The sequence below is a fragment of the Eumetopias jubatus genome, unplaced genomic scaffold (genome assembly GCF_037043125.1).
Source record: "Eumetopias jubatus isolate StellerSeaLion01/CBP00866 unplaced genomic scaffold, mEumJub1_p1.0 scaffold_13, whole genome shotgun sequence".
Taxonomy (NCBI): Eukaryota; Metazoa; Chordata; class Mammalia; order Carnivora; family Otariidae; genus Eumetopias; species Eumetopias jubatus.
The window spans coordinates 98,959,660-98,971,048 of record NW_028274819.1 but is presented as its reverse complement, the minus strand read 5'-3'; the positions used below and the strand labels follow the sequence as shown (position 1 = coordinate 98,971,048).

Here is an 11,389-nt window from a genome sequence, read left to right as displayed (position 1 = left end):
GGTGGGGGTGGGAAGGCAGTTAAGAACTATTGTAAATATTCTGCCAAGCCAGGATTGCTAACCCCAGGCCAAATGACGTTCAGTTTACACTACAGCCAAGGAACGGAAGACACTCCTCATGGGGGATGGACCTTAAACAGAACCTCTGCCCTCTAGATCAACTGGCTGTGAGGCTCAGCCCCCACCCCTTCTTCCTCCCTCCTCTGTCCTGAGTCACCTTCAGGGACTTGGGAGTTGAGCACCATGGGGACTCCAAATGACCAGGCAGTGTTGCAGGCCATCTTCAACCCTGACAACCCATTTGGAGACCTTGTTGGGTTGGACATGGGAGAGGAAGTGGAGAAGGAAGACGTAGATGAAGGTGAGTTTGACCTTGGACTATAGCGCTCCACACCGGCTGGCCTCACCTGGGTGGCAGAGGGACGGTGGTCTCACGAGGCCCCTTGTTCCGTGACCCTTGGACAATGGTTGAGGTCGGAATGCGAGAGGTTGGCTGATCCTTAATGCACTGGTGGAGTTACTCTGCCAAAAGGAGCAAGTCACAGTTTGTCCTTCAGCCCTCATACCTCTGAACTTAACCTCACCACTTAACCCACCCCATAATCCAAGCTCAAGTGTGCTGGGGGAAAGGCGGGGGTTGATGCTCAACTCACATCTTTGTCATGACAGGGCGTTTCACTCCACACAGAATGGAAGGGCAGGGGTGGCTCAGTTGAATTGTTCCCACCTCAGCGTGAAGAACCTAGGCAAGCCCTTAGTGTAGTGTTACACACCTTTACAAGCCCAGCCCTGAGCTAATCCCTCCACAGAGTGAATGCACTCCCTGGCCCTTCCTTCAGTCTCTAATGGGGCCTTATATCTCCATCAGGAGTTTTTTGTTTTAGTTAAGTAGGCTCTATGCCCAACATGGGGCTTGAACTCATGACCCTGAGGTCAAGAGTCGCATGCTCTACTGACCGAGCCAGCCCGGCGCCACCCCCACCCCCATCAGGAGTTTTTGATGACCTCTGTTTCTAAAGGAGTGAAGCCTAGGTCTTACGGAAACTTCAGTCTGAAAAGCTGACATGATTTTCATGACCCAAGTGTGTCTCGGTGGTCTCCATGTTGGAGGCAGAATAGTAGAACAAAATGGGGACAGGCTAAGGAGCCTGGAAGACCTGGGTTCCAATCCAAGCTGTGCATTTAGGAGCTGTGTGACCTTGAGTAAGGCATTTAGCTATGGGCTGAGTTTGGGCTTCATTCTCTTGGCAATGAGCCGACCAAAGTCCCTTTCCCAGGTCCGTTTGGAACTTAGTGCTAGCTCTCAGCCTTGGTGACCTCAGCTCCCTCTGCCCACGACACTGCATCCGACTCCTTCTGTGACCCACATCCCAGCCCAGTCTGCTCCCACTCAGGCCCCAGCTTTCTAAAGCCAAAGGGGGCTTTTGCTTCTTGCTCCCAACTGCGTAACTGTCCCCTCCTGGCTCCCTCCCCAACACAGATGGAGTTTTCCCGCGAGCACAATTGGAGCAGTCCAAGGCCCTGGAGCTGCAGGGGGTGATGGCCGCGGAGGCTGGCGACCTCAGCACAGCCCTGGAGAGGTTTGGCCAAGCCATCAACCTGCTGCCTGAGAGGGCCTCTGCCTACAACAACCGGGCCCAGGCCCGCCGACTCCAAGGAGATGTGGCAGGTGAGGGGAGACGCCCTGGAGCTTCTGCAGGGGGGCCCTGGAGTCCACGGACCAGAGATGAAGTGCTTGTGGGGCTGGGGAGTCACTAAACTGTTCTGGAACCTATGTTCTTACTTATAAGAGATACCTTACGGGCCCTGCTAATCTCTTGGGGCAATTGTGAAAATCAGAAGAGATTGCATTCCACTCATTTATTTAACAAACATTTAATGGGAGTCTACTATTGTAGCAGTGGGCTGGGCGCTGAGGACAAAGATGTAAGACAGACTACTTAGAGCAATTACTACGTGCCAGGCATCCAGCACTTTCCACGTGAGCTATAGTAACTCATTTAATCCTCACTACCACCCCAAAAGGTGTGTGCTATTGTAACCTCCGTTTTACAGATGAAGAACCTGGAGCAGAGCTGGGATTTGAACCAGGTGGCAGGGCTTGAGTCTGTGCTCTGAACGCTCACAGTCCAGAGGGTAGGACAGACACATAATTGTGATCATGTGTCTAACAAGCTGAGAGGGTTCAGTGTGGTATCTGCCCCTGAGGGGTGAGTTTTCTTTTCTTTTTAATTTTTTAAAAGATTTTATTTATTTATTTGAGAGAGAGAGAGAGAGTAGGGGGAGGGGCAGAGGGAGAGGGAGAAGCAGACTCCCTGCTGAGCAGGGAGCCCCATGTGGGGCTCTACCCCAGGATCATGACCTGAGCCAAAGGCAGAGGCCTGAGACACCCAGGTGCCCCGAGGGGTGAGTTTGAAAGGATGAGTAGGAGGTAGCTGGATGGAGGGGACAGAGTGGGAGCCTGTAGAGACCCAGAGGCATGAAAAAGTATAGGGAACTTCAGATCTCCATGCTGGCTGGAACGCGGAGGGGTGAAAGGGTAGAGTAGAGCCTGGAGAAGTAAATAGGGACCTGATGGTGAAGAACTGGGAATGTTAGGCAGAGGTTGCACTGTGTCTTGAAAACATGGTGAATCGTTAAAGGATTTTAACTGGGGAGGGACTGGATCAAACCTGCTGCACTTGGGTTACTCTGGAATGGGGACAATGGGACAGAGAAGGCCATGCTGGGGACCAGAGGGCAGACGGATGTGAAGGAACGCCAGTCTGGGGGCTTTGGACTCCACTCTGGGAACAGTGGGGAACCACGGGTCCCTTTTCCAGGCTTTGTTACCTGGCTGGGGCAGGGCAGGGCAGGGCAGGGCAGGGCAGGGCTGGGCTGGGCCAGGCTGTAAAAGCCGCCAAGGACAGTCTGCAGACCAAAACCCCAGAGAGGAACAGGTGACTGATGCTGCCTGGAAAGGTTTTCAATTCCTCCAGACCAGCTCCTCGGAGGGAAAGCCAGAACTGCTGTGATCAGAGAGCTTCTTAACCATCTGGGTGGCCTGGGGAGCACAGCCCCTGCTGGGTTCTGGGCTCAAAACACACAGAGACAGGACAGAGATAGGCCTCTCTGTAGGATGATGCTGGAGCTCCTCAAGACCCTGACAGCTCTTCCGACTAGAGAGCAGGAGTGAACCGAGGCAGAGCCCAGAAGAATTGCAGCTGGGCTCTAAGGTACATACCAGCTGGCTGCCTGAGCTTGAGTTCAGAGTTCTAATGCCCAATCCAAGTATTTTATGAGAACGATAAACATAACAATGTCCATGTCCGGGGCCAGCTCTGGCTCCAAGATCTCCTTTAATGAAACACAAAATATTGCATTTGTATACAATATAATGAAGATCATGGAGATGAAGAATGAGGAAAGGCAGTCAGAGGGAGAAAAGGTTTAAAGCATACAATGAATGAGAGGAGAGAAATGCCTGCAAAAAGGAAAAGAAAGAGAAGTGAATTTTATTTGTAAGAAATGGTTATCAGTACATTATAATTTTTTAAGACTCTCAGACTCAAGAGTCAGTCCCCTGTCACAGGGTAGATGCTAAACAGCGTCCGAGTGGAATATGCTGCCTCTACCACTGCTGGACAGTGGGCCGGATTCATGAACATAGTGACCATTCAAAATCGCCCCAGCACCCGTGGTTGTTCTGGTGTCCTGGATCCTGAAAGCTAATAGGGACTCCCAGCTCTGCCACTATAGACGGGCTGGGCAGCCCAGCGCAGGTCTTGCCAGCTTCGCCAGTCGGCCTCGGTGTGATGGGAGGAACGGTGCCCAGCTGCCGAGCAAGGGCAGGCGGGCTGTGGGGGGCCGGGGCCCCGGGCCCGCGGTCCTGACCCGCCCGCTCGCCCTTCCCGCAGGCGCCCTGGAGGACCTGGAGCGCGCCGTGACGCTGAGCGGCGGCCGGGGCCGCGCCGCGCGCCAGGGCTTCGTGCAGCGCGGGCTCCTGGCGCGGCTGCAGGGCCGGGACGACGACGCCCGCGGGGACTTCGAGCGGGCGGCGCGGCTGGGCAGCTCGTTCGCGCGGCGCCAGCTGGTGCTGCTCAACCCCTACGCCGCGCTGTGCAACCGCATGCTGGCCGACGTGATGAGGCAGCTGCGCGGGCCCTGTAACGGCCGCTGAGCCGAACCAATAAAGCTGCTGGCTCTCCCGGACTCTCGCCAGTGTCTGCGTCCGGCCGCAGGGCACTCCGCGGTCCGCCGCGGTCGGGACGGGGCGGGGGGGAGAAGGGGTGGGGGCGGGGCCGGCCGGGCGGGCTCGGGCGTTGATTGGCCCCGCCCGGCCCCGCCCGGCCCCGCCGCGGACTGCAGCGCCCCGCAGACCTGAGCAGTCGCTTGTGCTGAGCGCGGGGAGGGCGCCAGGTGAGCCGCCCTGGGGGGATGGGGGGGCGCGGGGCTGCCGCGCGACCCCCACCGCCCGGACCCCCCCCGCCGCTCCGGCCCACCTACGCCCAGACCCCCAAGGGTGGAAAGTGGGCGTGGGGCGACAGATGGCAGGGGGAAGGGACGAGGGAGAGACGGGCCGGGAGGACGGTCCCTTTGCGGGGGGGCCCTGCGCCGCGAGTCTGCGTGTGCGCGCGCGTGTGTGTCGGGCCGCGTGCGGGCTGCGCGCGGTCTCTGCGCCCCGGGGCCGGCGCCTGTTTGCCCCCGGGAGGCGGCGCCCGGTTCTGCGCCCGCAGGCTGGGCGGCTGCGTGCTGGGTGGGCTCGGGCCTTCGCGCTCGGCGTCCTTGCCTTCGCCACTGCGGGTCAGTCTCCATTTGTGTGTCGGTGCACGGTTTATTTTTGTTTCTGGAGAGTAAGTTCCTGGAGGAATTACTCAGCCTGCCTCCGGTCACCTGGCTAACGTCGAGGCCCGCCCCCTTCTTTCGGCAGCCTGGGGCCTAGGCCTGAGCCGCCATGGCGCTGTCCCCAGGCCCAGCTACCCTCCCGCACACACTGCTGCTCCTGCCAGCCCTTCTGAGCTCAGGTACACCCGCGTTCACCCTTTGGCCAAGCACTTCTCGGGGCAAGCCCCCCTGTCTCCCCTCACCTCGGGTTTGGGTACCCGCTTCAGGCCCCAGAGCACTAGAGCTGGGTTCCCCTCAGCCACCTACCCACGGTCCGGCCAGTTCTTGTGAGCGAGCCGGGGTGCCCCGGCTCTTGGTCTGCTGCCCTTCTGTAACTGGATCTCGTGCTGGTCGCAGACCAGTCCCGCCCCTCCCCCAGCTCTCCGCAGAACCCCCTGCTGTGTTCCAGGTTGGGGGGAATTGGCACCAGAAATTGATGGTCAGACCTGGGCCGAGCTGGCACTTCGGGAGAACGAGCGGCACGCCTTCACCTGCCGGGTGGCAGGGGGGCCTGGAACCCCCCGATTGGCCTGGTACCTGGATGGACAGCTGCAGGAGGCCAGCACCTCGAGACTGCTGAGCGTGGGCGGGGAGGCCTTCTCTGGAGGCACCAGCACCTTCACTGTTACTGCCCAGAGGGCCCAGCATGAGCTTAACTGCTCCTTGCAGGACCCCGGCAGTGGCCGGTCAGCTAATGCCTCTGTCATCCTCAATGTGCAATGTGAGTGCCCCTGAGGTGGGCGGGGACAGAGGTTCTCTGCCCAAGGGTTTCCAGCAGCCGCCAGGCAGGTGGTCTGATAGACCCCTTAACACTTAAGCACTTTGAAAATATTAACTCATTATCCTCAGGATAATCCTATGAGGTAATTATTATTGTTAACCCCATTTCACAAATGAGAAAACTGAGCGGCAGATTGGTTAAGTAATATGTCTGCAGTCCTACAGCTGGTAGGCAGAGCCAGGATTCAAATCGAGACATTTTGGTTCTAGTGTTTCTACTGTGTTTGTTTTTTTGAAGATTTTATTTATTTATATTTTGACCGAGAGAGAGAGAGAGAGAGAGAGAGAGGGAGGGAGGAAACACAAGTAGGGGGAGTGGGAGAGGGAGAAGCAGGCTTCCCACCAAACGGGGAGCCCGATGCGGGGCTCGATCCCAGGACCCTGGGACCATGACCTGAACCCGAGGCAGACGCTCAACCACTGAGCCCCCCGGGCGCCCCGAGCGTTTCTACTGTTAATCACTACGAGATGCTGCTTCTCAGGCAGACCCAGCCGTCCTGTTTGCCAGTGCCCCCTTGAGGAGAGGCCCAAGCTCCTGGCTCCCTTCTGGGTTTGGGAGGAAAGGACAAGGAGTCTGAGGGGTGTGGTGAGAGCATATTGGCTTCTGCTTTGCACCAGTTAAACCAGAGATTGCCCAGGTCGGGGCCAAGTACCAGGAAGCTCAGGGGCCAGGCCTCCTGGTTGTCCTTTTTGCCCTGGTGCGGGCCAACCCACCTGCCAATGTGACCTGGATCGACCAGGATGGGCCGGTGACTGTCAACGCCTCCAACTTCCTGGTGCTGGATGCCCAGAACTACCCTTGGCTCACCAACCACACTGTGCAGCTGCAGCTCCGCAGCCTGGCACACAACCTCTCCGTGGTGGCCACCAACGACGTGGGTGTCACCAGCGCCTCGCTTCCGGCCCCGGGTGAGCACTGCCAGCACCTGGCCCAGCACAGCCTCAGGTGGGTGCAGGATCACAGTACAGAAATGAGAAGACTGGGTGCCCTCTGGGTGAGTCTTCTGAATGAGCTGTGCCGGCCACCTTGAGCAAGGAAGACAGAGTAGTACTTGTCTCTGGCATCTCAGAGTTGGGGGGCCCTGCCCACTTCGAACCTAACCAGAGGACACACCTTGCAGGGCTTCTGGCCACCCAAGTGGAAGTGCCGCTGCTGGGCATCGTTGTGGCTGGAGGGCTTGCCCTGGGCACCCTGGTGGGGTTCAGCACCTTGGTGGCCTGCCTGGTCTGCAGGAAAGAGAAGAAGACCAAAGGTAGGGCCAAAGCAGTGGGGCGGGGGTGGGGGGGTGAGGGTGGCTGAGGAGCAGGGAGAAGGAGAGGGAGGAGCAGCAAGGGCAGCACGTGGGCCTTGGCAGGACAGGTCATCGCTGATCTTCCTGGGCATGTCCATGGGTAAAAACCCAGTGCAACTCAGGTAGTTCCTGCAACTCAGGTAGCAGGAACCCGGTCTGTCCCAGAGCCAAAGCTGGGCATTGGAGAGATCCCTTGCTTGAGGGTCCTGGGTCTGAAAGGGCACAGGGAGAGACCCCCAAGTGGGCAGGCTCCCGGAGAAAGCGTGTGATTTCTTTCTCCCTAGGCCCCTCCCGGCGCCCATCCCTGATCTCTAGGTAACTTCCTGGGGCGGGCTGGATGGGCCGACCTGAGATGCAGCATGGGGACAGCTGGAAACCGGGCATCTCCCTCGTTCTGGAATGGGCCCCAAAGCAGGAATCTGGGTCTGCTGGAGCCAGGGCATATCCCAGGCTCTGTCCGCCCTGTAGTGACTCCAACAACCTGAAACTCAACAACGTGCGCCTGCCACGGGAGAACATGTCCCTCCCGTCCAACCTTCAGCTCAATGACCTCACTCCGGATTCCAGAGGTACACCCTCTGTCTGCCCCCACTCTATCTTCAGAGGTGCTTCTGAGGAAAAGAGAGACGCTGGTACTTAGGAGGGCCTAGGCCCCATCAGGCACACTCCTCATCCTGGGCGCACCCGTTTGTCACCCAGCAGGGAAGCCAGCAGACCGGCAGATGGCTCCGAATAACAGCCGACCAGAGCTGCTGGACCCGGAGCCTGGTGGCCTCCTCACCAGCCGAGGTACTGAGACATGGGCCTGTGGCCCCCCTCCTCCGCTCCCCAGCCCTTGTGCTTCTGCCAGAGGCCTCAGAGCCTCCACGGGCAGAGAGGGCTCTCCTAGCTTCCGGGCGGTGAGGCTCACTGCGTCTCATGGGCATCTTTGCCCCTGCAGGTTTCATCCGGCTCCCCATGCTGGGCTATATCTATCGAGTGTCCAGTGTGAGCAGTGATGAGATCTGGCTCTGAGCGGGGCAGATGGGGGGTGCCCTCTTGGCTTCTGGGCCCCCTCCTCCTCCAAGGCCACCGCTGCCTGGCCCCGTTGCCACTGGGAAGAGGTCATGCCTCTGCTACTTCTGCTTGCCCTCCTGGCTGGGGTGCCCTCTGTGTCATCCTCATGATCTGACCCTCAGGGGCACAGGTACCTTGGCAGAGCCACCAGCTGGACCTCAGCCCCTTGTTCTAACTCAGGTAGGGGGCGCCTTCAGTGACACCCGTGCCCTGGCGGATGGAGCTCTTTGTGCAGGTGTGTTTGCAGGTCATCCGGCATCTAAGTGTGGTGTGGCTCGGCCGGTCTGGGCCTGCCCTTTGCCACACACCAGTACTCTTAGCACTTTGTACAGCAGGCACGAGGGTGTGCCCAGTGTGGGGGGGGGGACAGGGAGGGCCCTGCATGTCTTCAATTTCCTCCCCATGCTGTGCAGCCTTGTTCCCTCAGGGAAAATTTAGGACCCTGATATTAGCTGTATCGAACCAAACTGCCCTTTACACGGGAACCAACCTCTGGCCCAGGGGCAGTGGCCAAGCACAAGCTAATCCCTTTTGCTACATACCTCTCCGCCCTTCTCTGTCTCTGCCTCCTCTTGGGCATCATACGTTATACATTGGACCTTCTGCATTTCCCCACTGGGCACTATACTGCCCCACTGACCTAGGCCTGGCGGTGCCAGGGCCTGGTGTTAGCACAAGTCAAGAGGAAAAGAGGGAGGCGGGAAGTCCGGTGGCACCCCTGGCAGCATGTGATAGCTATGCATCATTTTCTTACAGTGTTGGCACTTTAAGCACATTCCCTGGGGAGGGAGGGGGTGAGTGAGGGCCCCAGGGCCCTCTCTGTGGCTTCCCCAAGTCTGGCCTTCCTCTGATTCACTGTGAGTGCCCTGAGCCCTCGGGGTGGACAGTTTCCCTCTCAACATGTCTCCGCCGCCATGGGACCCCATGGCCAGCCCCTGACGGCCTCCTCAGCAGGAAGCCGCTCTTCCTGTCCACCCTCGGTTCTTCAGGGGATAGCCACGGTGGCACATTATTGGACAGAGCTAGAAGCTTTTAGGGGGACATGGAAAAAGAGGGGGGACCACATACTCCAAAACAACCTAAGAACTCTTTGGAAAGCAACATGGAAATGATAGCAAATTATTATAGTGCAGAGTCTGTTTTTCCCTAGTTGATACCTTGTTTTATAATTTTTCTCCTGTTACTGCCTAGGACAGTGCTGAGCACACCGTAAATTTAATAAACTTGACTGAGTGAATGTTACATGTCTGTTTCATTTCTTCATTTATGGTTTTAAAATGAAATCTTTAAATCACACAGTGAGTAGAGGAAACACCTCTGTACCCACTACTCAACTCAGTTGAATCTTCTCACTTTACCTTGTTTGCTTCAGATCTTTTATTTTTAAAAATAAATGTTATTTCTTTAATTACACTGTTCTCAACGCAGGACTGGCGTGCTCCGTTTCGGGAGTGCCAGAGCAGGGATCCTATCTCTCCACCCAGTGTCTGGGTCTCACTTGGCAGACTCCCTATCTCTCAGGAGTGTGGCTAAGCCAGGCTGAGCTCTTTTGTCCTGGTTAGAGGTACAGAAGGCTCAGACTAGGCTGTGATTTAAAAAAAAAAATTTTTTTTTTTTTCTGGAGAACAGGGGAAAAGACTAGAAATGAGAGTTCTCTTTCTTTTTAAAGATTTTATTTATTTATTTGTTAAGAGACAGGAAGAGAGAGAGAGAGGCAGAGGGAGAAGCAGGCTCCCTGCTGAGCAGGGGGCCCGATGCAGGACTTGATCCCAGGACCCTGGGATCATGACCTGAGCCGAAGGCAGACGCTTAACCATCTGAGCCACCCAGGTGCCCTAGAAATGAGAATTTTCTGAGGGCAAATTTATATCCTTTTCTGAGCAACAGATGGGCTTGGCTTGCATAGTTCTGGGTTCTCCACCCACCTCCCTGCTTCTCAGTTGTTCATTAGGGTTGGCCTCCATGGGAGTGGCTGAGGCTGTCCCAGCCTCTACTGGTTTTGCATGTAAGCTGCTTTGTGGCCCCAGAACCTTTAGAAGCCAGGGTGCCTCTGGTGACGGTCGTCCACTGTTTCCTTTGGGAGGTCCTGGAGCCCCTTCCTTGATGGTTCTTTGGCAAGGCTACAAGCCTTGTGCTCCTCTCAGCTACCCTCAAGGTCTTGCTTCTGCAGAAAGGTGGGTTCTTCCTGGCAAATTTGTCCTTGCAAGTATTTGCAAAGGGGTGGACTTTGAAACCAGTGTTCTAGTTTTCCCTTAGAGATTCCTTGCTCCTTTGTTGAGTCCCAGCCCCCTTGGAGAATTTGATGAAAGGTAAAGACTCCTTTCTGAGAAATGCTGATGAAGAAGCCCCTGCTCATTATGCAGTTCAAAGCCCATCAAATTACAACTTGGGTGAACCTTGAAAACGTGCTGAGTGAAAGAAGCCAAATCCAAAAGACCATCTGTGACTCCATATATATGAAATGCCCAGAATGGGCAATTCTGCAGAGACAGAATAAGTTAGTGGTTGCCAGGGACTGGAGGGAGGGAAGAATGGAGAATGGCTGCTAATGAATGTGGGGTTTCTTTTGCGGTGATAAAAATGTTCTGGAATTAGTGGTGATCAAGGCACAACGTTGTGAACAGACCCAAAAAACCACTGAACTGTACACTTTACAAGGGTGAACTTTATAAAGTACAAATTATATCTCAATAAAGCTGTACTTTTTTTTTTTTTTAAAGTAAACCCTACCCCCAGCATGGGGTTTGAACTCACAAACCTGAAATCAAGAATTGCATGTTCCACCAACTGAGCCAGCCAGGCACCCCAATAAAGTTGTAGTTTTAAAAATCATCAAATGGTAAGGGCGCCTGGGTGGCTCAGTTGTTAAGCGTCTGCCTTCGGCTCAGGTCATAATCCCAGGGTCCTGGGATTGAGCCCCGGGACTCGCTGCTCAGGGGGGAGTCTGTTTCTCCCTCTGCTTCTCCACCCCACCCCCGTTTGTGCTCTCTGACTCACTCTCAAATAAATCTTTTTAAAAAAATCAAATGGTAATTTGATTTGTACATTTCACTATAAATTTCATCTGACGGGGCGCCTGGGTGGCTCAGTCGTCAAGCGTCTGCCTTCGGCTCAGGTCATGATCCCAGGGTCCTGGGATCGAGTCCTGCATCGGGCTCCCTCCTCCTTGGGAGCCTGCTTCTCCCTCTGCTTCTCTCTCTCTCTCTCTCCCTCTGTTCCTCATGAATAAATAAATAAAATCTTAAAAAAAAATATGTTTTTATTTTTGTTCTTTTTTTAAAGGATTTTATTTATTTGAGAGAGTGAAAGTGAAAAAGATCACAGAGGAAGAGGGAGAAGCAGACTCTCTGCTGAGCAGGGAGCCTGATGCGGGACTCGATCCCAGGACCCTGGGATCG

The 11,389-nt window shown here is 55.8% G+C and overlaps 2 protein-coding genes across 8 annotated transcripts; both read left to right on the top strand.

Moving 5' to 3' along the window:
- The first annotated feature begins 243 nt into the window (after positions 1–243).
- Positions 244–4,159, top strand: TTC36 (tetratricopeptide repeat domain 36). The gene is made up of 3 exons (XM_028106052.2): positions 244–361; positions 1,481–1,669; positions 3,897–4,159. Exons 1-3 carry the CDS (start codon positions 244–246, stop codon positions 4,157–4,159), a joined length of 570 nt encoding a protein of 189 aa, XP_027961853.1.
- A 756-nt stretch (positions 4,160–4,915) lies between these two features.
- Positions 4,916–7,967, top strand: TMEM25 (transmembrane protein 25). Of its 7 annotated transcripts, none has more exons than XM_028105965.2 (8): positions 4,916–5,003; positions 5,273–5,584; positions 6,262–6,552; positions 6,765–6,896; positions 7,220–7,250; positions 7,404–7,504; positions 7,638–7,724; positions 7,876–7,967. In XM_028105965.2, the coding sequence occupies exons 1-8, from the start codon at positions 4,934–4,936 to the stop codon at positions 7,947–7,949; spliced, it is 1,098 nt and encodes a 365-aa protein (XP_027961766.2). In that variant the 5' UTR covers positions 4,916–4,933; the 3' UTR covers positions 7,950–7,967. The 7 variants fall into 7 exon arrangements, with proteins under 7 accessions (XP_027961766.2, XP_087873750.1, XP_087873749.1 ...); XM_088017624.1 differs by having other exon boundaries at positions 4,919–5,003; positions 7,374–7,504; XM_088017623.1 differs by having other exon boundaries at positions 4,919–5,003; positions 7,374–7,504; positions 7,635–7,724.
- Positions 7,968–11,389: the final 3,422 nt, after the last annotated feature.

Coding starts and splice junctions, on each gene's coding strand:
- TTC36 (XM_028106052.2), top strand. CDS start 244: ATGGGGACTCCAAATGACCAGGCAGTGTTGCAGGCCATCTTCAACCCT. Junction 362..1,480: donor GAAGGAAGACGTAGATGAAG/GTGAGTTTGACC, acceptor TCCCCAACACAG/ATGGAGTTTTCCCGCGAGCA. Junction 1,670..3,896: donor ACTCCAAGGAGATGTGGCAG/GTGAGGGGAGAC, acceptor CCCTTCCCGCAG/GCGCCCTGGAGGACCTGGAG.
- TMEM25 (XM_088017623.1), top strand. CDS start 4,934: ATGGCGCTGTCCCCAGGCCCAGCTACCCTCCCGCACACACTGCTGCTC. Junction 5,585..6,261: donor TGTCATCCTCAATGTGCAAT/GTGAGTGCCCCT, acceptor GCTTTGCACCAG/TTAAACCAGAGATTGCCCAG. Junction 7,505..7,634: donor CCTCACTCCGGATTCCAGAG/GTACACCCTCTG, acceptor TTTGTCACCCAG/CAGGGAAGCCAGCAGACCGG.